At 37.6% G+C, this 25,464-nt stretch overlaps 4 protein-coding genes and 1 non-coding gene across 11 annotated transcripts; 2 read left to right on the top strand and 3 right to left on the bottom strand.

Annotated features, from left to right (window-relative positions):
* Nucleotides 1-57: 57 nt before the first annotated feature.
* TRNAS-CGA (transfer RNA serine (anticodon CGA)) lies at nucleotides 58-139 on the top strand. Its single transcript has one exon. It is a non-coding gene; the product is annotated as a tRNA-Ser (tRNA).
* A 126-nt stretch (nucleotides 140-265) lies between these two features.
* par-6 (partitioning defective protein 6) lies at nucleotides 266-4,247 on the bottom strand. 2 transcript variants are annotated; one of them, XM_089848520.1, is made up of 4 exons: nucleotides 4,064-4,247; nucleotides 3,644-3,869; nucleotides 2,949-3,097; nucleotides 266-1,860 (listed from the first exon to the last, which is right to left on the bottom strand). In XM_089848520.1, the coding sequence occupies exons 1-4, from the start codon at nucleotides 4,124-4,126 to the stop codon at nucleotides 1,291-1,293; spliced, it is 1,008 nt and encodes a 335-aa protein (XP_089704646.1). In that variant the 5' UTR covers nucleotides 4,127-4,247; the 3' UTR covers nucleotides 266-1,290. The 2 variants fall into 2 exon arrangements, with proteins under 2 accessions (XP_089704646.1, XP_089704645.1); XM_089848519.1 differs by having other exon boundaries at nucleotides 2,949-3,118; nucleotides 4,064-4,246.
* Nucleotides 4,248-4,407: 160 nt separating this feature from the next.
* On the top strand, nucleotides 4,408-23,966 carry GAA1 (glycosylphosphatidylinositol anchor attachment 1). The gene is made up of 7 exons (XM_089848515.1): nucleotides 4,408-5,107; nucleotides 5,195-5,496; nucleotides 6,291-6,644; nucleotides 6,719-6,984; nucleotides 7,067-7,219; nucleotides 7,694-7,976; nucleotides 23,162-23,966. The coding sequence occupies exons 1-6, from the start codon at nucleotides 4,591-4,593 to the stop codon at nucleotides 7,974-7,976; spliced, it is 1,875 nt and encodes a 624-aa protein (XP_089704641.1). The 5' UTR covers nucleotides 4,408-4,590; the 3' UTR covers nucleotides 23,162-23,966.
* On the bottom strand, nucleotides 8,035-17,079 carry LOC149651549 (protein O-mannosyl-transferase TMTC3-like). 5 transcript variants are annotated; one of them, XM_089848513.1, is made up of 18 exons: nucleotides 16,852-17,077; nucleotides 16,669-16,779; nucleotides 16,353-16,391; nucleotides 15,839-16,026; nucleotides 15,619-15,755; nucleotides 15,120-15,207; nucleotides 13,817-14,017; nucleotides 12,482-12,603; nucleotides 12,183-12,423; nucleotides 11,957-12,111; nucleotides 11,802-11,894; nucleotides 10,525-10,662; nucleotides 10,159-10,452; nucleotides 9,999-10,086; nucleotides 9,822-9,908; nucleotides 8,493-8,696; nucleotides 8,312-8,413; nucleotides 8,035-8,244 (listed from the first exon to the last, which is right to left on the bottom strand). In XM_089848513.1, exons 4-18 carry the CDS (start codon nucleotides 16,016-16,018, stop codon nucleotides 8,182-8,184), a joined length of 2,193 nt encoding a protein of 730 aa, XP_089704639.1. In that variant the 5' UTR covers nucleotides 16,019-16,026; nucleotides 16,353-16,391; nucleotides 16,669-16,779; nucleotides 16,852-17,077; the 3' UTR covers nucleotides 8,035-8,181. The 5 variants fall into 5 exon arrangements, with proteins under 5 accessions (XP_089704639.1, XP_089704637.1, XP_089704636.1 ...); XM_089848511.1 differs by having other exon boundaries at nucleotides 16,669-17,077; XM_089848510.1 differs by lacking the exon at nucleotides 16,353-16,391 and having other exon boundaries at nucleotides 16,852-17,076.
* On the bottom strand, nucleotides 18,322-25,423 carry Dlic (dynein light intermediate chain). 2 transcript variants are annotated; one of them, XM_089848516.1, is made up of 11 exons: nucleotides 25,280-25,423; nucleotides 24,789-24,862; nucleotides 24,596-24,712; nucleotides 24,297-24,527; nucleotides 24,068-24,231; nucleotides 23,908-24,001; nucleotides 23,184-23,319; nucleotides 22,985-23,096; nucleotides 22,714-22,902; nucleotides 22,502-22,634; nucleotides 18,322-20,603 (listed from the first exon to the last, which is right to left on the bottom strand). In XM_089848516.1, the coding sequence occupies exons 1-11, from the start codon at nucleotides 25,345-25,347 to the stop codon at nucleotides 20,458-20,460; spliced, it is 1,464 nt and encodes a 487-aa protein (XP_089704642.1). In that variant the 5' UTR covers nucleotides 25,348-25,423; the 3' UTR covers nucleotides 18,322-20,457. The 2 variants fall into 2 exon arrangements, with proteins under 2 accessions (XP_089704642.1, XP_089704643.1); XM_089848517.1 differs by having other exon boundaries at nucleotides 22,502-22,616.
* Between the last annotated feature and the right edge of the window lie 41 nt (nucleotides 25,424-25,464).

The following is a 25,464-nucleotide window of genomic DNA, read 5'->3' as shown; positions in this document are numbered from 1 at the left end:
CGTAAGAAAAAGTCTCCCGCGGGACTCTTATATACTATTTTTCCCTCTTTCGCTTGTGCAGTCGTGGCCGAGTGGTTAAGGCGATGGACTCGAAATCCATTGGGAAATTCCCGCGCAGGTTCGAATCCTGCCGACTGCGACATATTATTTTTGGCATGAAAGTTAATTAATTAAAAAGATTAAAATAGTTTTAGACCTAATTAATAATTATGACTAAAATTAAAGCTTAAAATAATCACGGAATATTATTAAATAGGCACAGTAATATTGGCAGGATAACTTTTTACTTTTAAAACAAAAAGGGATTACAACGGGAATGTAATGTTAATTAATTAATTAAGTCTGGTTTAGGTAATACAAAATAAATTTCACTCTTCACTTTTTCAATAACAAAATTAAGCCCAGTCTTTGAAAAAAAATCAAAATTAACAAACTCTTTTTCTTTTGTGACCACTTCATTAATTAAATCACATATTTCATTAATTAAAATTTATTTTTTATTTATTTATTTATTTATTTAAATCTGGTATAGAACCTAGAGTATAAAAACACAAAAAAAACATAGCATAAACAAAGTTAATAAACTGAAATAATTATGTGTAAACGGAATGTAACAGGGAAAATAGTAAATACTGAATTTAATTTTTTTTTTTTCATTAAAAAATATAATTAATTATAATATAGCAGCTGTAGGAAAAGATGGGGGGTGCAACAACGGAAAAATAGATGAAATTTAATTACTTAACCTTAATTAGCTCATGATATCACTTAAATAAATTCCAGTTTAGTTACCTTAACACAAAAAAAAAACAATTAACTTTTTTTTTAAAAATAGAGGGGATAACAATTCATCATAGTCAATACTTAATTAATTAATTAATTAAAACAGATCTTAATTAACTTCTTTCTTTCTATCTTATTGCATTATATCTTTTTTCTTTACAAATTCATAATCTTTCCAACTCTTAGAGGCTGAGCCCATCAACCAAAAATAAACCCTAAAAAAATAGACCATTTATTTAAATTTTATGGCATGATTGTAACTAAATTTGTGTCGGGTCAGAATTAAGTTTCGGAACATAATTATCATTTTTTTCTTTTCATCTTACAAAGTATTGCAAGAAAAAAAAAAACATTTAAAAAACTATCTTGGATTTTATAAAATTATTTGGGGTCCATTTTTTAAACAACAAAATTAATGCGTGTGATTTTTCCCTAGTTAATTTTCCTTTTGAGACTTTTAGACCGTTCATTCAGATTTTTCAACATTTTTGGTATTTTTTTTCTTTCTCAGAGCGTTATGATTCCTCCGTCATCTCTCCCCGAAGCACTTCTCCCATCTTCACTGTTTTCATCAGCGTATAAGCTGGAACTTATTCCTCCACCACCCCCACCCCCTGTATGGTCTCTAATTTCGTCCTCGTCATATCTATCATCATCACTGTTCACTGATTGGCTGGATTGATGGGAACCGTGGGATAATTGGGAAGAACGCCCGAAGGAATTTCTTCTAGGTAAAGTAACACTGCCTTGGTTAGCCGGTCTAATGGTGACTATTAAGTTGGAGGAATTAGCAACCATCATGTCAGTCACTTGATCTAATGTCTTTCCCGCTACTTCTATTCCATTTACTTCCAAAACTTCATCGTTAACGGCTAATAAACCTGTAGATTCGGCTAAACCACCCGGAACTAGGCGCGAAATAAAAATACCCGGAACTTTCTCCAGCCCGTGTGGAGTTACGCGAACGCTAGTACCATCTCTAATGTAGAAACCTAATGGTTTATCAGAGCCGTGTTTAACTAGACGAACTCTTCTACATGTTTCAGGCACTATATCAACATCGATAATAGAAGAAACCTAAATAAAAAGAAACCGAGAGACATTGAATTAAATTAAATGCAAAACAAACAGGAGTTTAAATGGTTAGAAATAGGTTTAAATTCACCCTCCTCTTTTTAGCCTTAATTATTTTTAACTACTGAACAGGGTGCATACAACTTTTGGAAAACAAATTTCCCTGAGATTTATGGGAGGTTTTTCCCGATATACTTCCCTGAATTTTCCAGGTTTTTCCCGTATATGGAGTATCCTATGGAGCAAATGTTAACGGAGGGGGTGGGGCAAATAGGACTATAACATAATCAAAGGACATCCCCGTATCTCTAATATAACCAGAGTTACGAGCCTCCAAAGTATGGTGTAATGTTAATCCTAAGGAGGGTATGTTTATGAACATTTTGCTTAATTACTCGGCCCCTGTTTGTCGTAGCCATAAGTTTTTAGTATAGTTGGATGGGGGGCAAATAGGACTATAACATACTCAAAGGACATCCCCGTATCTCTAATATAACCAGAGTTATAAACCTCCAAAGTATGGTGTAATGTCAATCCTATGGAGGGGATGTTTATGAACATTTTGCTTAATTACTCGGCCCCTGTTTGACGTAGCCATAAGTTTTTAGTATGGTTGGATGGGGGCAAATAGGACTATAACATAATCAAAGGACATCCCCGTATCTCTAATATAACCAGAGGTATGAGCCTCCAGATTATAGTGTAATGTTAATCCTATGGAGGGTGGTATGTTTATGAACATTTTGCTTAATTACTCGGCCCCTGTTTGTCGTAGCCATAAGTTTTTAGTATGGTTGGATGGGGGGCAAATAGGACTATAACATACTCAAAGGACATCCCTGTATCTCTAATATAACCGGAGTTATGAGCCTCCAAAGTATGGTGTAATGTTAATCCTATGGAGGGTGGTATGTTTATGAACACTTTGCTTAATTACTCGGCCCCTGTTTGACGCAAATTTCCCTGATTTCCCTGAATTTTACTAAAAATTCGAATTTTCCCTGAGGTTTTTGTCAACTGTTTATTTCCCTGATTTTTCCGGTTTTCCAGGTTTGTATGAACCCTGTATTATAAATATAACTGATTCAGACCTGTCTGAAATCTTCAGGCAGACCGATAGAGATATGATGATGCTGTTGAATACTTCTTATTCTGGGTACGGAGGAAGGCAACAAATACTGGCTGAGAAAGTTCCGTTTGCGGTTTGCCCCAAAACCATTTACTTCCTCCCAGCTTTCACCTGGAAATGATCCCCCACAAACTAAAACAATCATGTTTAAATTTTATTAAATTTAATTAAAATCATATTGTTTTGAGGCCAGAAATAGCTTTTTAAGAGTTTTTGAAGACAAAATCACCAATAAACAGCTTAGCTTCCTTAGATCAAAGTCTTACCATTGCGCTCTAAAGCGTCCTATGGCAGCATTTTAAAGTATAGGAAGGTATTTGAAATACATTTTGACAAAACAAATAGGTATATATGGAATATTGAACAAATACTGTTACAAAAACTGATCATAGATACCAAAAACCTACACCTAGTTTGTTACCTTAGTAAGGCAATTTGCATAGGAAGGTGAAAAACCTATTTCCACAAATACGTTTGCAAAAAAAAAAAAGAAAAAGTACCAATAACAACTCAAAGAAAACATAAACATTACATGCTATTAGTAAAAGATAACAAATACTTGACTTTAAAGAAGTCTCATACAAGATTAAGAATGAAAGGAATAAGGAGCTTTAAGAATAGGGGACTTTCAAAGGATAGAAATATTATTATAAATACCTTTTCTTTGAACCAAAAGGCGTAACATAGGTCGAGCCGAAGTAATAGCTCTAGCGAAATTATCGTCATTGTTTATTGGTAGCAAATCGCCATGGACTGGGTCAGTATAACAAATGGTGAATGGGATTTCAAAGAGTTTATGGAAACGTTCAATTAAGGAGTAGAATTCTTCAAATTTTGTTAGTTCGCTGCGATCCAGCGCAAACCTTCTAAATTCGGCATCAAACTAGAACAAAAACCGAAGCCGGTTTTAATTAGAATTCTTATCTAGGTTAGAGGGTGTCCTCAAAGTCTTAAGCCTTAATTTTAGAGTCATGTCATCTTTTTTTTTCTTAATGTCTTCGCTAAGCCTTTGTACGTTAACGTTCACGTTTCACCCTATTTTACATTTTATATTGTTATTTAATTGGAATTACTTACTTTGCTTTTAACTTCTACAAGGCCACCGTCAGTTTTATTTATTGACTTCTGTGTTTTTGACATTTTAGTTTAATAACTATTACTATTTTATTAAAACAAGCCAAGCCCTTCGTAGGCATTATTCACGAGAAATCCATTTCATCAATGATTGCCTTCCCCCAATTAGATTCCCCCGCGCTTTATCTTCTAGCTTGTGATTGGCTTTATTATGTCACCTGACTAAAACCAGCCGGTGTTTTCAATATCGCTATTAAAAACCGCCAAAACGTAAAAGACACTAACTGTAAAGCAAATTCCGACTGGCTTTTTGACTGGGGGAAGCAACTTCCGGGGTGGATTTTCCATTTTTCCCCGCTTAAAATCACGTCGTCTGCTCGAAAAGGTTCGAACGACGACTGAAATATTTGCCGGTTTGATATTTGAATTGCAATTACCAATTATATTGGGCAATTGAGTGTAAAATTGGATTTTCAATGGTTAATTGAAGCTATAGGCTGAAAAGTGTTTGTAAGCTTTGATAATTTAAAATGGGAGTTCTATCAGAAAATTCGACGGGCCAAGGCTTAGTGACGAATATTTTGAAAAGCCATGCAGGGAAGCTGTCATTCTTGTCATATATTGGCGGAATTATATGGTTTGCGCTACTAGCGTGGGAACCTAACAATAATCGAACTTATTTTTCCGAAAACGCTTTGTTACCCGCATTAAATCAAAGAGAATTTCAGTATGGTAACTTAGCTAGCCAGTATTTTGGTGTACTGAAGGAGGAAGTAAAGAAATCTACTGGTATACCTTACCCCTATCTGCAAGCTCAGTTCCGGCAGTTGGGGTTAGATGTATACCTCCATAACTTCACCCTAAATTACCCTTTTGGCTCCAAATCAAAGCATCAAGGTGTAAATTTGTACGCGATACTTAGGGCTCCAAGAGCTGCTGGTCTAGAAGCTCTAGTATTATCGACACCCTATCGGGATGAATTAAATGTTCATGGGTCAACTTTGCCTAGCATGGCCTTGATGCTTTCATTGGCAAAGTTTTTCAGACGTAAGATTTTCACAAACATGCGTGAAATTCTTGAGTTTGGAAATTGCAATGCAATTCTGTTCCCTTTTTTGTGGAACTAACTTATAGAGCAAGTCTACTTGGCCAAAGATATAATCTTTCTCATTGGTGACCATGAATTAGTTGGATTCCATGCTTGGTTAAAAGCCTATCATAGTGTAGAATCTCGAGATGTCTTGGATTCTGGATTCCTCATTGGACGAAGTGGAGCTATCCAAGCTGCTATTAATCTAGAAATCCCAGCTGATCGTCTCTCCCATATTGATATTTCTATTGAAGGATTGAATGGACAACTCCCAAATCTTGATCTCTTTAACTTAGTTGTTGAATTGTGTCCCAGAGAATCCATCTTACCAACATTTCATAATGTTGTAAGTATTAAAATTAATTTAAAACTAATTGCGTAAGAAACTTAAAAGAACCCTAATGTGGTTCTAAAATTTAGTTATCCTTACTTGGCCTAACGCGCGCCACGTTGTTTGAAATTGGAGTTAAGCCTAACGCGCGCCACGTTTTTTGATATTGGAGTTAAGCCTAACTCGCGCCACGTTGTACAAAATTCGAGCTAAGCCTAACGCGAGCCACGTTGTAGGAAATTCGATTTAAGCCTAACGCGAGCCACGTGGTACGAAATTCGAGCGAAGCCTAACGCTCGCCACGTGATACGAAATTCGAGTTCAGCCTAACGCTCGCCACGTGGTACGAAATTCGAGTTCAGCCTAACGCTCGCCACGTGGTACGAAATTCGATCTAAGCCTAACGCTCGCCACGTGGTACGAAATTCGAGCGAAGCCTAACGCTAGCCACGTGGTACGAAATTCGAGCTAAGCCTAACGCGAGCCACGCGGTACGAAATTCGAGCTAAGCCTAACGCGAGCTACGTGGTACGAAATTCGAGCTAAGCCTAACGCGAGCCACGTGGTACGAAATTCGAGCTAAGCCTAACGCGAGCCACGTGGTACGAAATTCGAGCTAAGCCTAACGCGAGCCACGTGGTACGAAATTCGAGTTAAGCGTAACGCGCTCCACGTGGTACGAAATTCGAGCTAAGCCTAACGCGAGCCACGTTGTTCGAAATTCGAGCTAAGCCTAAAGCGAGCCACGTTGTTCGAAATTCGAGATAAGCCTAACGGGAGCCACGTTGTCTTGTCTTTTACTTTATAAGCCTAATCCAGCTGAAACGGAATCATGGGAGGGCTATCAAGGCGCGTTGAAAACGATGCTTTCCATGATGGTGGCTCAAGGCACTGGAGCACCAAGTGGCGCTCATGGACTCTTCCATCGTTACGCGATTCAAGCTTTAACCCTGAGGGGTCAAGAAAAAGGTTTTGATGTTCCGAAAGCTAACTTTAATCAAATGGGGAGAGTCGTGGAAGGAATCTTTCGCAGTTTGAATAATCTATTGGAAAGATTCCATCAATCTTTCTTCTTTTACTTGCTACCAGCTTGTAAACGTTACGTTTCAATTGGGTTGTATATGCCCCCATTTGCTCTTATTGTGGCACCGGCTTTATTTCAAGTAAGCGGCCACAACCACAATGACCTTTAGTAGTAGTAGTAGTATTTAAGCCTAATTTGGTTCTCAATTGGTAGGCACTATCCGTTTACTTATCTCTGGATGATAATTTACTTATAAACCCAAAAAAGTCTAAAACTACCTCTGGTAGTTTATGGTCGGCCCTTCCATTGGTCGCGACTTCGTTTCTCTTGGGTTACGGAATGCTTCGACTTCCGGAAGCCCTTGATATAATTGGTCCCCAATATGGTCTAACTTTTAAAGATAGTTTATACTACGGACTTATCGCTTACATGCTCATAATCCAATTTTTACCGATGGTTTACCTGATGCGAAGAAAATTGTAAGTTGCCAATAACCTAGGCAGGCGTAAGTTCAAGTTGCAACTTGCAAGGCTAATCCCTGGAATTAAAATGCGTATTTAGGAAAGTCCGTGAACGCCAATGTTATAAATGTATGGCGTTGTTAGCCCTTGGAGCTGTACTATTCACATTAGCTCTGGTTAATATCTCTACTGCGACGTTTATTGCCATTGCTTACATACCAGTCGCGGTTTTGACCTCCACTTTTAAATATCGGTAGGGGTTTTTAGTTTAAAACTTAAAGGCCGACTTCCAGCGAAAAGGGTTCTAGCGAACTGAAAACCGAGCATCGAGACTAACAATAGAGTATAACCGTGCCGATTTTCGAATCCCCGCTGGGGCAAAAGTTGGAAGGGTTCTAGCTAACTGAAAGCCGTGCAATGTGGAGGTTCTAGCGAACTGAAGATGAAAAATAGAAATCCTTTTAAATTTATTTCCTCTGGAATTTTTACTTCCCCCTGAAGGAAATTCTCTATTATGTATCTTCAGTTCGCTAGAACCACATTGCACGGCTTTCAGTTAGCTAGAACCCTTCCATCTTTTGTCCCAGCGGGGATTCGAAAATCGGCACGGTCGCTCCATTGTTAGCCTCTATGCTCGGTTTTCAGTTCGCTAGAACCCTTTTCGCTGGAAGTCGGCCTTTAACCCTTTATTTCATAATCATCAAAAAGACACACGCATTTATTTCAGAATCATGAGACTTTTCCAAACCATTTTCCTATTTCTTATCCAACCATTGGTCGTGACGTATATTATCATCCTGGTGACTCATCTACTTGACCCTAATCCCTTTCCCGAGGAAAAAACTAACCCTGGATTCAAGGATTATCTCGATACGTCATTGAGGGGACACAAGAATCTTGTGCTTTGGAATTTGGAAGATTGGCATCTTTATCAAAGCTATAATTTCATTGGTGTTTCGGCAGTTTTGACACCAGTTTGGCTTCTGTTCTGGTACCTGCCACCTGCCTGAGTGAGTCAAATACTTCGTTACTTAATTTTATTATAGTTTAAATTAAGATTTAGTCGAATTAAGTGTGAAATTAATTAAGTGTGGTTTTTATTTGGCACTTCGGAATATTACATGATAAAACTTGAGTAAATAATAACAAAATACATCGTTTTTCCTTGTTTATCTTTAACAATATCGTAGAATGTTTAGTGATTAATTTAATACTTTATGGCATATTATTGTGAATTGCGTTTGAAAGTTTAATCCCGTTTATATGATCGGGATAGTGCTGAAAAAGTTATTTTGCATTAATTACTTCAATGCCAATTTTGATAATAAAAATTTGCATAAATTACCTTTATTAGACGTTTTAATAAAGGTTTAGCTTCTTCGACTCTATTCTCACGAAATAGGAGTAAGGCAAGGTTGTATAAGGCACTTCGGAATGTAGGATTGACCTTGAAAAGGGAATCTTAAAAGTTAAGCCTTGGTTCTGAGGTCAATGACCGAACTTGTCTTAAGCCTTGGCCGTCTTACTTCTAAGGATTTAGTGAAGTATTTTTGGGCTTCCATTTTATCACCGCGATCTAAGGCAAGCATACCAAGTTGGTAGTAAAGTGTTTCATTCAACTCTTTCAAATTATTTTGATTGGTTAGCTCTTGAAGTTTGTTGATTGCCGCGTTTCTTGTGGTGTAAGATGACGTTTCTTGAACCAGTAAGGCCAAATTGATATGGGTGCTCTAGAAAATTAGGGTTAGTAAGGTTTTAGTCCAGTTTAGGCTTAGGGTCATAGATATATTTAGGGTAAGGTTTTTAGGTCAGTTTAGGCTTAGTATAAGGTTTTTAGGTCAGTTTAGGCTTAGTATAAGGTTTTTAGGTCAGTTTAGGCTTAGTATAAGGTTTTTAGGTCAGTTTAGGCTCAGTATAAGGTTTTTAGGTCAGTTTAGGCTTAGTATAAGGTTTTTAGGTCAGTTTAGGCTTAGTATAAGGTTTTTAGGTCAGTTTAGGCTTAGTATAATATTTTTAGGTCAGTTTAGGCTCAGTATAAGGTTTTTAGGTCAGTTTAGGCTCAGTATAAGGTTTTTAGGTCAGTTTAGGCTCAGTATAAGGTTTTTAGGTCAGTTTAGGCTCAGTATAAGGTTTTTAGGTCAGTTTAGGCTCAGTATATGGTTTTAGGTCAGTTTAGGCTCAGTATAAGGTTTTTAGGTCAGTTTAGGCTCAGTATAAGGTTTTTAGGTCAGTTTAGGCTTAGTATAAGGTTTTTAGGTCAGTTTAGGCTTAGTATAAGGTTTTTAGGTCAGTTTAGGCTCAGTATAAGGTTTTTAGGTCAGTTTAGGCTCAGTATAAGGTTTTTAGGTCAGTTTAGGCTCAGTATAAGGTTTTTAGGTCAGTTTAGGCTCAGTATAAGGGTTTTAGGTCAGTTTAGGCTCAGTATATGGTTTTTAGGTCAGTTTAGGCTCAGTATAAGGTTTTTAGGTCAGTTTAGGCTCAGTATAAGGTTTTTAGGTCAGTTTAGGCTTAGTATAAGGTTTTTAGGTCAGTTTAGGCTTAGTATAAGGTTTTTAGGTCAGTTTAGGCTCAGTATAAGGTTTTTAGGTCAGTTTAGGCTCAGTATAAGGTTTTTAGGTCAGTTTAGGCTCAGTATAAGGTTTTTAGGTCAGTTTAGGCTCAGTATAAGGTTTTTAGGTCAGTTTAGGCTTAGTATAAGGTTTTTAGGTCAGTTTAGGCTTAGTATAAGGTTTTTAGGTCAGTTTAGGCTTAGTATAAGGTTTTTAGGTCAGTTTAGGCTTAGTATAAGGTTTTTAGGTCAGTTTAGGCTTAGTATAAGGTTTTAGACCAGTTTAGGCTTAAGGCTTGGAGCTTACTTGTAACGTAGGGTCAAGGGTCAAAGCCTGACTAAATGCTTGAAATGCTTCTTGGTCTTGACCCATTTCCAGTAATAAAGCGCCATACTGTTGAGTATAATTTGGTGTAATACATTAGGTATAAAAACATTAAATACTTAAGGCGTTTTTTAAAAAATATATATTTTAAAATTTTACGTTGTTCAAGAAATTAGGGTTTGATAGTTTTCCTGATAGTAGATCCAAGTCTAAAGCCGATTTAAACATTTTAACCGCTTCTATACTTCTGTAATTGAAAGTTTAAATACATTAACAACTTAATTTAAAAGATATTTAACACTCTTTCGTTAATGTATACCTGTTCATTTTTATCAAAATTTCGCCTTTTTGGACATAAGCCGCGCTAAAATCGGCTCTTAATTGAATAACTTCGTTTAAATGCGAACTAGCTTCCGCCAATCTAGACTTGTTAAACGCTACAACATTCGCCAAGTAAATATAGGCTCTTAGTTCGGCCATTGTGGCGGTGTTTTTCTTAGTTTTAACCAAAGAAACGGCTTTCTTCAGATAATTTTCGGCTTCCAATAACTGTCCCTGGGATTGTAGTAAATTTCCGGCGTTTATGTAACTTCTGATGTCAGTCTCATCAACCCTATAATCCCCCCAGACGTTAATTGCACCTTCAAAGTGCAGAGTAGATGATGTAGTCTTATTCGGAACTTACATTATGGCCTTTTGGTAGTAAAAAAGCGCTTCAGTGTAGTTCCCCATTTTTTCCTGCACTTTACTGTAGTTATTCAAAAGTTTCGTGTTATTGGGGGCTACTTTTAAACCACTTTCAAACAAAGCTGACTCATTCAACCTGTTCAAAGTTGTAAATTTGAAGTTTTAGTATCAATTCATCGTTTAAACGTTCGAATCGGGGCGTAACACGTTCAAATCGGGGCGTAACACGTTCGAATCGGGGCGTAACACGTTCAAATCGGGGCGTAACACTTTCGAATCGGGGCGTAACACGTTCGAATCGGGGCGTAACACGTTCGAATCGGGGCGTAACACGTTCGAATCGGGGCGTAACACGTTCGAATCGGGGCGTAACACGTTCGAATCGGGGCGTAACACGTTCGAATCGGGGCGTAACACGTTCGAATCGGGGCGTAACACGTTCGAATCGGGGCGGTAACACGTTCGAATCGGGGCGGTAACACGTTCGAATCGGGGCGTAACACGTTCGAATCGGGGCGTAACACGTTCGAATCGGGGCGTAACACGTTCGAATCGGGGCGTAACACGTTCGAATCGGGGCGTAACACGTTCGAATCGGGGCGTAACCCGTTCGAATCGGGGCGGTAACACGTTCGAATCGGGGCGGTAACACGTTCGAATCGGGGCGGTAACACGTTCGAATCGGGGCGGTAACACGTTCGAATCGGGGCGTAACACGTTCGAATCGGGGCGTAACACGTTCGAATCGGGGCGTAACACGTTCGAATCGGGGCGTAACACGTTCGAATCGGGGCGTAACACGTTCGAATCGGGGCGGTAACACGTTCGAATCGGGGCGGTAACACGTTCGAATCGGGGCGGTAACACGTTCGAATCGGGGCGGTAACACGTTCGAATCGGGGCGGTAACACGTTCGAATCGGGGCGGTAACACGTTCGAATCGGGGCGGTAACACGTTCGAATCGGGGCGGTAACACGTTCGAATCGGGGCGGTAACACGTTCGAATCGGGGCGGTAACACGTTCGAATCGGGGCGGTAACACGTTCGAATCGGGGCGGTAACACGTTCGAATCGGGGCGGTAACACGTTCGAATCGGGGCGGTAACACGTTCGAATCGGGGCGGTAACACGTTCGAATCGGGGCGGTAACACGTTCGAATCGGGGCGGTAACACGTTCGAATCGGGGCGGTAACACGTTCGAATCGGGGCGGTAACACGTTCGAATCGGGGCGGTAACACGTTCGAATCGGGGCGTAACACGTTTAAAGCTTACCAGTCTTGGTTTCTAAGTATTGTTTTTGAGGCATGTGACGCAATTAAAGCCACTAGAAACATTCCAGTGACGTATTTATACATTTTCTCGCAACTGAAATAGTTTTAATTAATTATTTAGTTGAATTTAAAAGTCTCAAAAGATCGTTTTTATACGTTTTTGGCGGGTGTTTTATGATGACTTCAAATCCCTCCGCTACTAAGGCACATAAACCCATACTGGGCAAATACATAACTCTCTCTGCCATTACAAAACCAACGGGGTACAACCAGTTAGAGGCAGGGATGTATGGTATTATAATCATTCCAATCTACGTTAAAAATAATTCATCTAAATTATACACAAGTACAAGGGTCCTTTCACCACAAATCAATTTCCCACCAATAGAAGCAACTTCCTAGTTAAAATCCCTTTAAATATCACAATCACGGCGATTAAAATTAACATTATAAATGCCGTATTTCTATAGTCAAATATAGAAGTAACAAGTTGTAAACTATTTGAACTCCAATCGCAACAGAGTTCATTTGGATATAAGTTTTGCCAGGCACTTTTAAAGCTTATGTAGCCGTTTGTTAATACGCGTGTTGACGTTGGAACTTCCCATAATGGATTATCTTGTCTAAAATGATTATAAATTCAAGTAATTTGTATAACAAATTCGAAATTAATATACAAACCGGCTAAACTTTGGCCATGTTCCGCCCATAATACTAACTCTCCCAATTAAAAATAGTCCACAGAAGAATGATATAATTGAAATCCCATGCCATTCCTCTGTACCATTATATTTTTGCTGATTCTGCGTGTTTAAATTGTACAGACAAGTTAAGTACAATTTCAAATGAACCCCTTTTTATTAACAGAAGTCCATTTATGTGAAGTGAAGTTCCCGCGAAAGTTTATATAGCTTTTTACATGCTTTTGTTTCTGTGTGGGAATTTTCTTTACTTATTACTGAGTGAATTGAGCAGAATACTACAAGCTTTTCAGTATCTGTTGTATAGATAGCGGTTGAATTGAACTCAGAAATGACTGGCAACACTTGTCCGTACTCTATCAATGCCCCATAGACCATTTCGGAAATTACATGCAGAGAAACGAACATACAGCGGCGAGGCCGTCATTGGGGTATTATCCCTCGCGCCAAGAAACAATGCCAGAGGCAGTCAGAGTTGAATAACATCCTTTGTTTATTGAACAGAGGTTCCATCTGGTGTTGCTTCTTAGCGCGAGGGAGAATACCCCAATGGCGGCCTCGCCCCTGTGTGTTGGTTTCTCTGTGTGTAATTTGCGAAATGGTCTATGGGAACACTGGGGAACGGCAAACCCCTAAAACTTACGGCGTTAAAATATATATAAACAATAGTTTTGTCTAAAAATAGGTGAGGTGAAACACCACTATAGGGACTTGGCAATTCGGGCTTAACTCCGCCCCCAGCGCCATTATGGTATGTTTTTTAACAGAATGAAAGCTATATAAGCCCCTCCTCCTGGTATGTTTTTTAGCACTAATGGAAGGTAGCCTGACGTTGCATGACGTAGTACTGCCAAGTCCCTATAGTGCTGTGACCAGCTTGTTTTGATATTGAATAGGGTGAAGCTAAAAATATCGCTGAAAGGATTATACATTAAACTAGAACGTAGTGATGGTAGTAGCCAACTTGTTAGTGACGTCGATAGAGCTATCTCAGAAGCCTTAGTGTGACGTCACCCATGCAACTAACGTCACAACTGAGATAGCTCTATTGATTTGCAAATAGTTAGGTATGGTCAGATTGGGTAAAAGTCTTCATTTACAATAGTTTAAACCCTATTTCTTCAAATTATTAACTTCTAGGCATAGTTAGAATCAAAGAATTCAATTTAACCCCTTTCAAGGTGGGTATTTTTAGTTGAAGTTAGTCTCTCTCTCTCTCTTTGGGATCTAGACTCGTCTAATGTCTATGAATGTTTAGGCGCGCTGTGCCAGAAAAGGGTTCGAGAGATCAAATAGGAGAATTGCTTTCACTGACCTTTAGATAGAGATAAAGTACAGCCAGGGGAAAGAAAGCGAAGCATTGTTCTTTGGAGAGACATCCCAGTAACGCGAAAATAATTGGCTTCAGGAATGTCACATTTTTGGAATGACGACTTGAGGCTCGACTTAAATTGATTAGAGCTAAACTGTAGAAAATTGCGCTTAAAATTTCTGACCTTCCTACAATGCTCGAAACCTATAATGTTCCAAAAAAAAAAAAAAAGTTTTATTTTTAATGTATAAGCAAGGAGTGATATCTAGTTTACTAGGGAGAAGGTATAAGATGCCTAAGTATTCGCGCGCCATAGTCCCAGTCCTCCTTTCAAAATACAAGGGGGGGAACGTAAAAGGAGGCCGCCGGGCTATTTCACCTCTTCTCAGTCGGAAAATACGAAATAGTTTTCAAGAACCAGTGAGATGCTGGTTGTAATTTAGAGGCGGAGACTAACTCCGGACCTACGTTTGGACTGGAGATAAAGCTGGAAATTGGCGAATTTATACCTTCTCCCTATTAAACTAGATATCACTTCTTGCTATAATCAAAATAGGTAATTTAGTTAGTATTTAAAAGTTTTAAGGTTGAACTAGATTGAATCTGAACCTTTTTCTATAGAGTTAGTTTTGAACCCATAGCTATAGTCTCAAGAGGCTTTCAAAGCGCTTCAAAAAGTATTTCACGCCCATTTTTGTCGCCTTAACCCGTTAACCGTGGCTAACCTATTGAAGATGGGTCATGCCAGATGCTGATAACACCATTCAAGCTCTAAACAGCGACAACTTATTCGGACAGTAACTAAAGGCTTTTCACTATTGTTAGGCGGGCTTTTATTTGTGGAACAGGTTAATATATAAGCTTTATAGACCATTTCGAGAGAGCAGGTGAGGGGGAAAGACACGAGGGTAAAACTTTGCCTTCCATCTCGCTTTTTGGCGCCTGCGCTGTAGTCTTTTTGTATCACGAGAGTGAGCAGAGACGGATGGCAATGTATCAACCCCCCTTGTATGTCCCAACACTGAGGGTTGCCTACACCCGTTTTACGTCGAAAAAGTCTATTGAACTCTTTTGTATCTCAGTTTTCGTGGTTAGAATTAGTCTAGACAAGAGGGTACAATGTATGTAAACAGATCTAGCTACAAAATCTAGTTTTTTTTTTCTTTGTGTTTGTCTAGTTCAAAGTCAATTAAGTTTAACTGAAAAACATACTCTAAGTTGGAATTTGGCCTTAAGGGAAACACGTACAATGACGTGTTCTATTATTGCAAGACCCCTATAATGTTGAAAACTTAAAATATCTTACCGCTTCGGTATGAATTGGATGTACAGCGAATAACAAAGCGCCTAGGAAACTGGCGAACTTAGATAACTTCAAAAACGTTTCGCATAATCTAAGATTGGTACTTTAGATTAATAGACGTCTATCAATTAAAATTAATTGGCATCAGGGATAGATTTAATTTTAGAAGTAGGAATGGAGAACAGAGTAATGTGGGCGCGCGTCATAGCCCCGGACCGCCTTTCACGGGACGGGGGGGGGGTATGAAAGAAGAGGCGGCCGGTCATAGTGACAGAGGTAAAAAGGAATTAGGTATTTTTCGCCGTCCCCGACAGCAACGTCATCAAAACGTAGTTTAAAACTGAACCAATAAGGTAATTTAAAATTTTCGTTATTATGTGTTGGAGCCAGGAAGGGGCTCTATACTGGGCTATGAGTCGGACTGAAGTAAATACTAACCGTTCTCCATTCCTGCTTCTAAAATTAAATCTATCCCTGTTGGCATCTAATAAAAAATAATTACCTTTGAAACAAGAGACAAACAATGGTGTGTAGAACTATATTAACAAAATGGTAACCCCATGGTTCGACCCCTGACATGGCGTAATTGAAACGAAACGTTAAAACGCATAATGGTCTGTAAGATTTGTGACTAGACTCCTATTGAAATTGATTCGACAATTAAATGGGGCGTTAATTTACTTTTATATAATTAATCAATCAATCAATCATGTTTTAATTACTAAATGAATTGGTGTCCCCCAAAAGTCGTGGATCCATAGATTTTTAAGTGAACTTGAAGGTTTTAAATCAGCATTATTTAATATAGCGGGAATGTCGTCAAATACCATATCTCCATTTAAGGAATTCCAATAACAAATGATTGAAGATAGGCATAATATTGTTACGTATATCTTCCCCATATTTCAACCTTAAATTAATTAAAAACAACCTTAATTAACGTTAACTATAACCATTAAAATAAACTATACCGGAGTCAAAGTCCGTTGTCATTTTATCAGAGAAATAAAAAATTAAATAAAACCCCCTCGGAACGTTAAAAGTTAAAACCCCTTAGCAATAAGAATAAAAAATATCTATTTTACACTTAGTTACTAATTTGTCACACTTACAATTTACAATTGACTCAAAACGGTAAAATTTAATAACGTTTTACGGTTCCAGGGGGGTTTGGTCTATTATGATTGAAAAATTGTCCAAAACAATAGCGGGTTTATGAAGAAATACACTACGTACCCAAGATCTAATTTTCCGCTTGGTTGACCGCGCGAGTCTCTATAGTGTAAAAGCATTCATTGAATATAAAGACAGTCTTCAAGAATCAACCGAATCAAACACTCTGTGTCCCCCCCCCGTGGTTCCCCAAATTCTTGGCCCATTGACAGCCTCGCGTAAATTAGACAATAGAAGATGCTTTCTAGAGGAGTTAGGACACTTACAACCCATGTGGTACCCCCTTACACAACTCAACATCTATCTCTTCTTTTCTTGATTATTAAAATTGTCACAGGCAATCAACGAACGCGGTTAAGAAAAGTTATATTATACTTACAAAATATATTAGATTTATAACGTCTAGAAGTTGAGGAATACAACATTTTTCTTTTAACCGCAACCGTAAGCGACGTACAGTTTAGCGTCCGCTTAAGTTTTCTTCAACTCTCTGAATTTGAAAGTTGTACTGTTGTTGCAATGCAAAAAGTTCAAACTTCAAACCTGTGTCTATGTCTACTACCTTTTGCCAGAAGGCAGGCAGATTTTCTCACCGACGTTTCTTCAGGAGGGTCACATCCCCCCGACACGGGAAAGGTATTTTTATCCCCACTCCCCCCCCCCTTTAAGAAGCGAAGTTCTTTGAGAGCACGTTTTTGAACGAAACCACCCACTGGATGTTGAAGGGAAAAAAAAAGCCTTACAAATTTTATTTAGCTTTTAGAATGGTTGTAAAAGATATCGTGTTGGTTGCTTGGTTGGGGAAAAACAGGTTTCGAGTTTTCTCTCTTATTTTTTTGTACTCGCGATCCCGGAGTTTAATTTTTGCCCTCAAGGGAAATATTGCGTAAAAATGATCTTTGAGCAGCTGCCTGCCTATTATTCCATTTCAAAACGTTTAGTTTTTCCCTTACCGCACTTTATTATATAGACATTTATATCCTGCCAGGTTCAACGCATGTCATATAATGTTTTTATCAACATTTTTTTTTGGTTTCTCTAGAGTACATTCTTGTTGTAGTTTATATTCTCTTAATTTTTTGTAAGTTTTCCTACCGACTGAGTAATCGCACTGCCTCTAGCGGTGATTCTTGGCGCGACGGAAATAACCCAACCCACCCTTGTGGCGTTTGCTTATTTGAAATTAACGGAATAGTCTATTTCTTTTAGCTTCCACTAAAGGTTGCAGAGTTGTCAGGGGCTCTATCTAATACTGATTCTTTCTTTCTTGACGCCCAAATAGTCTGGCAACACCCCCTAAAACTTACGCGTTGAAAGATTTACAATAGTTTTGTCTAAAAATACGTGAGGTGAAACACCATATAGCGGCGTGACCAGCTTGTTTTGATATTGAATAGGGTGAAGCTAAAATTATCGCTGAAAGGATTATACATTAAAGTAGAACGTAGAGGCTGGGGAACGGCAAACCACCTAAAACTTACGCGTTGAAAGATTTACAATGGTTTTGTCTAAAAATAGGTGAGGTGAAACACCATAATAGCGGTGTGACCAGCTTGTTTTTATATTGAATACGGTGAAGCTAAAAATATCGCTGTAAGGATTATACATTTAACTTAGACGAAGTGGTGGTAGTAACCAACTTGTTAGTGACGTCAATAGAGCTATCTCAAAAGACTTAGTGTGACGTCACCCATGCAATTTTCCCATAGAACCAACCAAAGCGGTTCCAAACATGGCCGCCCAATGCCAAAGCTATTAAAGCCCCTGACGTTTTACCTAGGCTCTGACGTCACAACTGAGGTAGCACTGCTCCATAGGGAGCTAACAACTGGCTAGGGGGAAGAGATAGTCTGACGTCACGCAGCACCTCTCAAGGTTGGAATTTTTGCGCGTAGAATACCGTTTCCAACCGTTAGGGGGGATGAAACTGCAGTAAGAGATAGAAGGATGTGACGTTTCAGGGTCAGAACTGTTAGCTCCCTATACCATTAAAAATAATCGGAAATGATTAATAACTAAACACAATTAAATGTTCCAGTTAACTGAAAAATTTTATTACAAAAAAAACGTATTTTTTATTTAAATTAACAGAAAAGATACCACTAATTCAAAAAATTCATAAATTTTTTTGTGCAATGGCTTAATCCGATTTAACGTATTATAAATATATTACAACTGGGTTTAATTTTTATCGTTAATTATTAATTTGATTTGGTTTTTTTTTGTTTTATTAATTTTCTAATATGATAAAGTAAAAAACTTTAACATTTAGGCCCGGGTGTTATAGGGGGGAAATGGTTTATTTTGGGCTAAAAAGCAATAACACTATTTTTTATTTATTTATTTATTTATTTTGAACAAATTCGAACTTACGTAATAATTCATATAATTAATTAATTAATTTCATTCTTCAAAATTTATTACAACATTTTTTTATCATTTCTAAATGTGACAAAAATAGTTATTTATTTTTTTTTTTTTGTTTTGTTACTTTTCTTAAGAGAAAAAAAACCAAGTCACACACGCTGTCACCCTTTTCATATTTTTTTTGCGTAGATTTCTTTATTTTGGTTAGTCGTTAAAAGCGATAAGTTATTACTCTTTGCCAAAAATAAACTTATAAGAATAAAAAAACAACTTAAGTTTGTTCAAGAAGTGATATCTAGTTTATTAGGGAGAAGGTATAAATTCGCCTCCACATTTATAATCTAGCTTTATCTCTAGTCCAAACGTATAGTAGGCATCCGGAGTTAATCCCCGCCGATTCTAAGTTACAACCAGCAATCATCTCATTGGTTCTTGAAAATTCACGTCAGCGCGATGACGCGAATGACGAAAATTACAGTCATATTTTCGGACTGAGGAGATGCGAAATAGCCCGGCCTCCTTTTACGTCCCCCCTTGTATTTTGAAAGGGGGACTGCGACTATGGCGCGCGAATACTTAGGCATCTTATATCTTCTCCCTAGTAAACTAGATATCACTTCTTGGTTTTTTTGTTTAAAAAAGACCGCGATTTCGTCATTTTACGTCACGGTTTGTTGTTAAAAAAGGAGGGAATAAATATTAACATAATAATATGAATATTATAAAAAAATTATCTATACCGCTATCTCCGTAAAAATAGTCTAAATTTAGGCTAAAAATAGTCTAAATTTAGGCTAAAAATAGTCTAAATTTAGGCTAAAAATAGTCTAAATTTAGGCTAAAAATAGTCTAAATTTAGGCTAAAAATAGTCTAAATTTGGGCTAAAAATAGTCTAAATTTGGGCTAAAAATAGTCTAAATTTGGGCTAAAAATAGTCTAAATTTAGGCTAAATGCGCGAATTCGAATTATTTCTTAGTGGGGATGCAAATACTCCTTGTTTCCAATCCGACTTCCTCCGAAGCTTTGATTAATGTCAACTTTTCCTCACGATCACCCCTCCCCCCCCCCGGTATTTACTAACCTAAATTATAAATAAATGGTTATTTTTTAAATTAATTATTACTAAAAATAACTAAATTAACCTCTACTCTACTGCAAAAAAAAATAAAAAAGTTTTTGGCCAAAATAATTTACACAAAAATCTAATCTCCGTCAGTTTCATAAAAGAAAGAAAGTTGATTACTAATTGATTCTTCAAATTATAAATTTAGTTTTTAATTCAATTAAAAACGGAAAATAATTAAGATTAAGAGATACAGCAGACACTTTTCTTTATAATAATTTAATCTAGGCAATATTAATATTCTTTTTGGGGTTGTTTTTGTTGTTGTTGTTAAAGCAGCACCGGCGAAATAATTAAATAAACCCTGAAAGTTTTTATTTTATTTCCGTAGGTTTTCAAAGTTTTTTTTTTGATTGGTACCAAAATTTTTAAAGACAGGGGCAGGGGAAGTAATTTTTTATACAAAAAGCCTTTCTTGACCCCCAAAAAGGTCATCCAACAACAATATCGAATTAATACTTACTTACTTAAAAGCACAATAGAACTTGCGCCACCCAAAAGTAAATTTAATTCTGATTTAGCTGTGTTTTAATTTAATTTAAATTTTTTTTTGGTAACTAATAATAATTAATTAGGCTTAGAAGTTTTATCTTAATCACTTTTACAGTCTCTCCCATGGTTGGTTTGTTGGTTGGTTGGTTTATATCCCTAGCAGGTTTGTTTTTTTAATTAAATTTTACGATTCTTGTGTAGGGCTACCCAAATCGTCATTATTAGATTCTGATGCAGAACTACCATCTAAAAGCCCTGGTGATCTTTTACTGGTACTCTTCATCATGCGATCTAATTCAGCTGCCACGTCAGTACGACCCGTTGGTTTATCTAGTTTTTAAAAAAAAAATTAGTGATCATTTTAGTCTAGGAAATGAGTTGCCTAACTTGAAGATTCATCCTGGGTTCATACAACTTTCAGAAAACTGATTTTTTTCTGAGTTTTCCCCCATATTTCCCAGGTTTTTTCCCCCCTATATTTCCAGGTTATTCCCCATAATTCCCAGGTTAATCCCCATAATTCCCAGGTTTTTTCCCCCTATATGTCCAGGTTTTTTCCCCCTATATGTCCAGGTTTTTTCCCCCTATATGTCCAGGTTTTTTCCCCCTATATGTCCAGGTTTTCCCCCCCTATATTTCCAGGTTTTCCCCCCCATATATTTCCAGGTTTTTCCCCCCTATATGTCCAGGTTTTTTCCACCTATATGTCCAGGTTATTCCCCATAATTCCCAGGTTTTTTCCCCCTATATGTCCAGGTTTTCCCCCCATATTTCCCAGGTTTTCCCCCCATATTTCCCAGGTTTTTTCCCCCATATATTTCCAGGTTTTTTCCCCCATATATTTCCAGGTTTTTTCCCCCATATATTTCCAGGTTTTTCCCCCATATATTTCCAGGTTTTTTCCCCCCATATATTTCCAGGTTTTTTCCCCCATATATTTCCAGGTTTTTTCCCCCATATATTTTCAGGTTTTTCCCCCCATATATTTTCAGATTTTTCCCCCCATATATTTCCAGGTTTTCCCCCCCCTATATTTCCAGGTTTCCCCCCCCCCCATATATTTCCAGGTTTTTCCCCCCCCCCCATATATTTCCAGGTTTTTCCCCCCCCCATATATTTCCAGGTTTTTTCCCCCTATATGTCCAGGTTTTTTCCACCTATATTTCCAGGTTTTCCCCCCCCCCATATATTTCCAGGTTTCCCCCCCCCCCATATATTTCCAGGTTTTTTCCCCCTATATGTCCAGGTTTTTCCCACCTATATGTCCAGGTTATTCCCCATAATTCCCAGGTTTTTTCCCCCTATATGTCCAGGTTTTTCCCCCCATATTTCCCAGGTTTCCCTCCCATATTTCCCAGGTTTCCCTCCCATATTTCCCAGGTTTTTTCCCCCATATATTTCCAGGTTTTTTCCCCCATATATTTCCAGGTTTTTTCCCCCCATATATTTCCAGGTTTTTTCCCCCATATATTTCCAGGTTTTTTCCCCCATATATTTCCAGGTTTTTTCCCCCCATATATTTCCAGGTTTTTCCCCCATATATTTCCAGGTTTTTCCCCCCATATATTTCCAGGTTTTTTCCCCCATATATTTCCAGGTTTTTTCCCCCATATATTTCCAGGTTTTTCCCCCCATATATTTCCAGGTTTTTCCCCCCATATATTTTCAGGTTTTTTCCCCCATATATTTCCAGGTTTTTTCCCCCATATATTTCCAGGTTCCCCCCCCCATATATTTCCAGGTTCCCCCCCCCCATATATTTCCCAGGTTTTTCCCCGCCATATATTTCCCAGGTTTCCCCCCCCCCCATATATTTCCCAGGTTTCCCCCCCCATATATTTCCCAGGTTCCCCCCCCCCCATATATTTCCCAGGTTTTTCCCCCCCATATATTTCCCAGGTTTCCCCCCCCCCATATATTTCCCAGGTTTCCCCCCCATATATTTCCCAGGTTTTTCCCCCCCCCCATATATTTCCCAGGTTTTTCCCCCCATATATTTCCCAGGTTTTTCCCCCCATATATTTCCCAGGTTTTTCCCCCCTTATATTTCCCAGGTTTTTCCCCCCTTATATTTCCCTGAGTCCCCCCCCCCCAATATTTCCCTGAGTCCCCCCCCCCCTAAAAATATTTGTTTCCCTGACTTTTCCAGGTTTTGCCCCCCCATAGATTTCCAGGTCAGAGTTTTCCAGGTTTTTTCCCCACATATGGAGTTACTGAAACACACTTACCACCCCTTATAGGTGTATTAACCATTCCTGGTGAGGGTGACCCGCTTTTTCTACTCAATAGACTGTTAAAGAAGTTTTGAAGTACACCTTCACTGTTGGGTTTTAAACCATCAGGCTGTGAAAAACCAAATTCCTTGAAATTAGGCATAGTAGTTAATTATGAATTAATTTAAGTATTTAAACTTTAAAAATAAGCCCAGAAAGTTAGATACTTTTTGCTTAGAACTTGGGGTCATTCCCGGGGAATTTTTGTTACGGTCACTCTTAACCACTCCATGGGGATTTCTAACGGGAGATTCCTGTCTAACAGGCGTTGACTGTTGCTGACTAAGCAAGGTTTGCTGCCTGGCCAAGAAAGATTGGTCATCTTCAGCCGCTACCTCAGCTTCCCTTTGAAGTGTCTGAAATATATTTTAATTTTATCGTTAAAAATAAAAACCCATTTTCATTTTTTAATTTAATTTTAAAGTTAATTTATTTCACCTTTCTAATTAAGGGTTTTATAATAACATCGGAATAATTATCATCTGGTGATGCGGAGGTCAAATTTTCATATAAAATTGCTATTTTTTTATCGTTATCCCAACCAGCGGGTCTAAAAAAATTAAATAATTAGAAAATGATTTATAAAATCAATTCTTTCTCCGTTTCTTTCAACAGATGGAGGCAAAACTAAACTAACATAAATACGGCATCCTTTTCAACCACAAGCGCTGGCGTCTTGAAATCAAAATTATATATCCTGTGGACTAGGTATTTATAGAGCAAACTACAGTTTTTATATTCTTTAACGGAAGTGTAAAACAAAGAGGCACCATCTATGATATGAAAGTGAATTAATTAAAAATCAATTGAATTAATCAAGTTTCTCTTACAGGGAGGGAGAAGAAGAAATTCAATTGATTTTTTATCGATTCTTCAACTAATTATAAGACCAGTCTGCATAGTGAAACATTCAGGAAATACCAACTCCGAATGATTTTAAAATTCAAATTAGGTTCAGATTTTAAGGATAATTTTAAACAAGGAATGCCGACCAATCGCGTAACGCCCTGCCTTCCATTTAATAAAATTCTCGTGGCACGTTCCGTGTTGAATGAAATTTATCACGAGATTTCATAAAATTTGGCGCGCAACGTGATAATCGTGGCGCGAGACATGGAACGTGCCACGAGAACTTTGTTAATAAAAAGGCAGGGCGTTACGCGATTGGTCGGAGGTCCTTCTTTAAAATTATCCTTAAAATCTGAACCTAATTTGAAATAATTTTAAAATCATTCAGAGCTGGTATTTCCTGAATGTTTCACTATGCAGACTGCTCTTATAATTAGTAGAAGAATCGATAAAAAATCACTTCATTTTCTACTTCACCCTCCCTTTAACTAATTATAAACAAATCTACTCGCATCTGAGACAAAATTTCCTAACAGCTTGTTGAATAAAGTCAAAATGTTCATCTTTATAATCATGGTCCTTTTCTAGATTTGACATAAAGTCAGTCTGAGAATAAAAACCGGGATTTTAATTTATATTTTAATTAAATTTCCATTTAAATTTTGGGTATACTTTAGTGACAATAATGATTATGTCCAATCCTAAGTTGTTAGTTAAGGTATTTTCCCCCAAGGGAAGCAAGGCACCAGCGTCTTCGAGTAATGGGGAAGTGGTTTTTTTGGCCAATGCCTCAATTTCATCTCCAGGGTCGGAGTAATCTTGAAACCTTCTTAAAACTGGTGTGAAATATTAGTTTAGTTTTAAATATTCTTGTATTAGGGGACTTTGGTAATTATTTAACCTTGTTTTTGACATTCTTCAAATGCCTCGTGACTCAATTTGAGCCTTCCAATGTGTTCTTCTAACAAAGCGGCCCAATTTTGTAAGGATTCTAACATATCCCAAGGTTGGGCCATAGAAGCTACCAGAAGCACTGTGCAATGGGGGAATGTATCTTCGTTTAACGTAAATTTCAAGAGATTACGGTGCCATTGATTCCCATCCAGAATCCATACACCTAATCTTGTGACATCTGAGATACAAATTTTGATTTAAAATCCAATTTACACGAGAGTTTCGTGACAAAAATGATGTTTTTACCATCTCTATAATCATCTTTAACAGCGATACATTGATATTCCAAACCAGATCCCTTTTTTGGCTCTTCATTACCCTGTAATCTCGCGATTAGAGAGGTTTTGCCACTTTCATCATCACCTATTATATATGATATGTCACTAATGTTTTAGACAAGTTTTAAATACGATGGTATTTACTATTTTCCCTAACTCACCAAGAACTAGGAGCAATTTATTTGAAGGTAATTTTAATATGGAGCTTTCTTGAACTTGAGTCAAGATCGTAGACCTGTGTTAAATTTTAATTTTTATCATGACAATTTTACGTTTTGACGATGTTTATGGTAAGGGAGGTGAGGTCATATTCATAAGGTGTGGTAACTAACAACTGTCAGTCAACTTTCAGACTAATTATTATTCAACATCTTGTCATAAGGGAATTATTTATTGAATTTAAAATATATTTAATATCGTGGCTTGACCTGGAAATGCGTTTTAATTTGGTTTAATTAAATATTAGACGTAATTTTCCTATAAATAAGGCAGGGCTATCAAATTTTTGCATGGCTTCCAAAGGCTTAGACACGTACTAAAAATTGGTCCTATTTTTAAATTGAACCTAATTAGCTAACACCCTAAACTAAATGGGGTTTAATTTAATTAAACACGTATATTATTAAGGTTTTTTAAATTAAACTTTAATTACCATATACTTTGATCATCCTCTTCATCAGGCTTCTCGTCTAACTGCGTTGACCCCGCAGGCTTGGCCATTTTTCGTTTGTCTATTTTGAGTTTTTTGACTTCCCCCAACTTCCACAAGAGCCGGGTCCCTTATTCCTTATTATATTATTTAGTCTTTGGGATAATGGAAGGTTTTTGCGAACGTCA

This window comes from Phalangium opilio, unplaced genomic scaffold (assembly GCF_054372755.1).
Source record: "Phalangium opilio isolate 3A_F unplaced genomic scaffold, DU_Popi_V2 ptg000082l_1, whole genome shotgun sequence".
NCBI lineage: Eukaryota > Metazoa > Arthropoda > Arachnida > Opiliones > Phalangiidae > Phalangium > Phalangium opilio.
Note: the sequence above shows the minus strand (reverse complement) of the source record. Positions and strands in the feature narration are given on the sequence as shown.

Coding starts and splice junctions, on each gene's coding strand:
- par-6 (XM_089848519.1), bottom strand. CDS start 4,126: ATGTCAAAAACACAGAAGTCAATAAATAAAACTGACGGTGGCCTTGTA. Junction 3,870..4,063: donor TTGTAGAAGTTAAAAGCAAA/GTAAGTAATTCC, acceptor TTTTTGTTCTAG/TTTGATGCCGAATTTAGAAG. Junction 3,119..3,643: donor CCTTTTGGTTCAAAGAAAAG/GTATTTATAATA, acceptor TGATTGTTTTAG/TTTGTGGGGGATCATTTCCA.
- GAA1 (XM_089848515.1), top strand. CDS start 4,591: ATGGGAGTTCTATCAGAAAATTCGACGGGCCAAGGCTTAGTGACGAAT. Junction 5,108..5,194: donor ATTGGCAAAGTTTTTCAGAC/GTAAGATTTTCA, acceptor ACTAACTTATAG/AGCAAGTCTACTTGGCCAAA. Junction 7,220..7,693: donor ACCTCCACTTTTAAATATCG/GTAGGGGTTTTT, acceptor CATTTATTTCAG/AATCATGAGACTTTTCCAAA.
- LOC149651549 (XM_089848511.1), bottom strand. CDS start 16,018: ATGGGGAAGATATACGTAACAATATTATGCCTATCTTCAATCATTTGT. Junction 15,756..15,838: donor GGGGGACACCAATTCATTTA/GTAATTAAAACA, acceptor CAATTTCAATAG/GAGTCTAGTCACAAATCTTA. Junction 12,112..12,182: donor CTAGGAAGTTGCTTCTATTG/GTGGGAAATTGA, acceptor TTTTTAACGTAG/ATTGGAATGATTATAATACC.
- Dlic (XM_089848516.1), bottom strand. CDS start 25,347: ATGGCCAAGCCTGCGGGGTCAACGCAGTTAGACGAGAAGCCTGATGAA. Junction 24,528..24,595: donor TAAAGATGATTATAGAGATG/GTAAAAACATCA, acceptor TTTGTATCTCAG/ATGTCACAAGATTAGGTGTA. Junction 24,002..24,067: donor TAATCATTATTGTCACTAAA/GTATACCCAAAA, acceptor TTTTATTCTCAG/ACTGACTTTATGTCAAATCT.